The following is a 3,320-nucleotide window of genomic DNA, read 5'->3' as shown; positions in this document are numbered from 1 at the left end:
CAGACCCCCAGCCCCTCGGGACCGGCTGGACGGGGTGGGGGGGTTAGGGGTAAGGGGTTTTCTGCCCAGCGGGACGGGCTGTGCCTACTCACTCCAGGAACTCGAAGTTGGACTTCTTATCCAGTGCGTTTTGAGGCATGTCCTTATAAAACCTCCTGCGAGAAGGGAGGGACATCAGACAGCCGCCCTGCGCTCACGTCCCCCCACGCCCCCCCCTGCCACGTCCCCCCACCACGGCAAAGAAAGAGCTGGAAACTCCCTTCTCTCCTGCAAAACCCTCCACGGCCCCAGACCCTGCTCCCCCCGTCCTCCCCAGCCCTCCCGCTGCAGCAGACGGGCCAGGACAGGCGGAGGCACGTACCTGAGCTCGAGGCAGCCCAGCTGCAGGGCCATGCCTTCGCTCACCTTGCTGGCGTAATTCTGCATGTACTCGCTCCGGAGCTGCCGAGGAGATGCGGGGGTCAGGAGGCGGAGGGGACACCGGCAGGGGATGCTGGCAGGGGACACTGGCAGGGGATGCTGGCAGGGGACGCTGGCAGGGGATGCTCACAGGGGATGCTCACAGGGTCCACACCCTCCCGCATCCCGTGCTGGGATGCAGCAGGGGCAGGAGCGGGGTGAAGGGGCTGGGACTGGCTGTCCCTGATGGGGATGGGATGTGGATGCGACCACAGGGGCTGCCCGTCAGCAGCCCAGGGTGAAGGTGAATGGGCTGCAAGGTCTTGGACCTCTTGGGAGTCACTTTTTCTGGGCCGGGGAGGAGGAAACGCCCTCCTGGAGCTGGGGGGTGGGTCAGCTGGAGAGCAGACCTGGCTGGGGCTAGGAGACCCCCGGGGCCGCCTCTGACCTGCTGGTAGAAGTAGAGCAAGGTGGTCCTGTCCTCTTTGAATCGCTCCACGAAATCCTCTGGCAGATAGCGGATCTGGAGATCGTACCTGGCAACAGGAGAGTCCCTCGATGAGGACCATGCTGGAGGAGCTTTCCCTCTAATGGGGCTCGGTGGTTCCTGTGCCCCTGTCCCATGTGGGTTTGGGGACACGGAGAGGGACACCACCACCATGGGGTCCTACCTCCACTCAGCCTCCAGGTGCAGGCACTCGTACTTCTCCTGCACTTCGCCCACCGTCAGGTCTGGGTGCAACCAGTGGATCTCGTCCGACTTCACATGTTTCAGGCGGAGCCCGTAGCACTCGGCCAGCTTGATGTCAGGCCCGATGCGACCGCTCACCAGGATGGACCTGATCACCTCCTGGGGTGGAAAGGAGCAGGGCTGAGACCCGAGCTTCCCCAGCCGGGCTCCAGATGAGCTTTAGATAGCAGGAAAATGAGGAGGAAATACAGCACAACCGCAACACAAATGTCCCTGGAGCGAAAACACAGCCCCGGGCACAGCCATCAGCCCCAACGGCCTCCATGTGAAGCCTCCAAAGATGCCTCCAGCTTGCTCTGCAACAACCCACAGGCTGAACATGTCTCATCCAACCTCCCAGAGATGTTTTGGTCGGGGATAAAAGCCCAGCTGGGTCATTTCCACCCTTCCTTATGCCTCAGCTGAGCTACACCCGATGCACGGCATCGGTTGCGAGCAGGTAGCAAAGCAGACACCACTGTTGCCGGTGAGCTTGCAGTGCAGCTTGTTTCTCCTGCCCCAGAACTGGAGCAGTGCGGGCAGGGAGTGCCCAGGACCCTGCCCGGCCTCTGCTCTCACTCTGGCCGCCGAAAAGCCAACTAAAAGCTGATGGTTATTAACACAATCGGTGGCCAAGCTGTCCTCGAGGAGTGACCGCCGCCGGCTTGCTCCACTCCTGTGTCCTGCTGGCTGCGCTCCCATCCCTGTGTTGGGGACAGCCAGACTGTTGCCATTTCATGGCTTCGCTTGCATTTCCCCTCCCCAGGCATCTCCTTCCCAGCCTGATGAGTCCTCTCCCGCTCCGACCCCTCCTCTGAAACCTTCTGCTATGCCCACAACCTCCTCCTGGAGGTGAGAGGAGGGCGACAGCCCTGTCCCCCTCCACGTCCCACCAGTTGAGGAACAACCCTCAGCTCAGCTGTACTTTGGTCACCTCCCTGTGACTTCATCGCAATGCACTGTCCCGAGGACCTTGCCCCAGGAGAAGGCACAGCATCACCCATTGCACCCAGGGCGTGCATCCCTCCTGGTGGACACCAACCCTGCAGCACCCAAGCGCAGAGCTGGCGCTGGCCAGCAGGTCCCCAGCGCCCACACATCTTCCCCTGGCTGGGAAGCTGCAGGACGCCAGGTAGGAAGGGTGAGGAGTACATTTCCAGCCCAAAGCCACCATGTCCATGATGGAAAGGCACCAACAGCACCTTTTCTGTCCGCCCAGCCCCATGTCCCCACAAGCAAAGGTCAGAAGTGGGATGCAGAAGTCCCAGTGGGGTGGGAGGAAGGACCTGGGTCCTGGCTTGCAGTACAGGCCAGAGAGCAAGAGGTGCTGCTGGCCTCGGAGCTGGGTGCACCCCCGGGGTGCCTAGGGGTGGCAGAGTCACCTGAGCAAGGCAGTGACACCGCGACGTGGCCATGGGGAAATGCTGAGGGCTTGGGGCTGTGAAGGTCACTGTCCCCCTCACCACTGAGGACCCGTGGCCGTGCAGGTCAGCGGGGACGGAGGCAAGGTGGGGACCCAGCTCCCGCCGGTCCCCAGCCTTCTCCTGGCAGCGTGGGCTGAGCCCCAGCTCTGCAAGGCACCGTCGTGTCCCAAATCCACTTGTCCTCTGGCCTCCTCCCATTGCTGCCTGCACCGCTGTGCCCAAGGAAGTCTTCTCCAGGGCGAGATGAACCGTGGCCTGGAAACTCCGCTTTGGTGCCCACAAAGGAGACCAGCAGCGACTTGCCGGGGCCGATCCTCGCTGCAGGAATTGGCAGCGGGGACGACGAGCCCTCGCCCTTTCCAAACTCCCCTGGGCCACCAGAGATGGACAAATTTTCTCTCTATCCTCCAGGTTTTGGTGCTTCTCAGCCACAGGGCTCTGGGGGCTACCATGCCATGGGAAAGGGTGTCTGGAAGGGAGCTAGCTCTGATGCCGGGTGGACAAAACGGCCCCCCCTCCCCTGCCTTGTCCACCCCCCTGCCCACGTACCCGGATCTCCGTCGTCACGGGGCACTTCACCAGCTTGAAGTTCTTGCCCATGTTGAAGCTGTTGCTGTAGAAGCAGACCTTGAGGATGCGCATCTCTTCCTTGTCCATCTCCAACGTCCCCATGCCCACGGTGGCCTCCAGCGTCCCGGCCAGGCTGCGGGAGGAGCTGCTCCGCGGGCGACCCAGCGCCTCGGGGATGGCTGACATCCTCACCAGGT

General features: G+C 62.6%; 1 protein-coding gene across 1 annotated transcript in view; it reads right to left on the bottom strand.

Annotated features, from left to right (window-relative positions):
* Positions 1-3,309, bottom strand: part of PTK2B (protein tyrosine kinase 2 beta) — a 15,521-nt gene extending 12,212 nt beyond the window's left edge. Inside the window, exons 1-5 of the mRNA XM_019470964.1 lie at positions 3,103-3,309; positions 1,071-1,249; positions 848-935; positions 362-441; positions 93-155 (exon numbers count right to left, since the gene is read on the bottom strand). Of these exons, the coding sequence (XP_019326509.1) occupies positions 93-155; positions 362-441; positions 848-935; positions 1,071-1,249; positions 3,103-3,309 (617 nt within the window). The remainder of the gene's footprint in view (positions 1-92; positions 156-361; positions 442-847; positions 936-1,070; positions 1,250-3,102) is intronic.
* Between the last annotated feature and the right edge of the window lie 11 nt (positions 3,310-3,320).

Source organism: Aptenodytes forsteri, unplaced genomic scaffold (assembly GCF_000699145.1).
Source record: "Aptenodytes forsteri isolate BGI_AS27 unplaced genomic scaffold, ASM69914v1 Scaffold192, whole genome shotgun sequence".
Lineage (NCBI taxonomy): Eukaryota > Metazoa > Chordata > Aves > Sphenisciformes > Spheniscidae > Aptenodytes > Aptenodytes forsteri.
The sequence above is the reverse complement of the archived record's forward strand: the minus strand, read 5'-3'. Positions and strand labels throughout refer to the sequence as shown.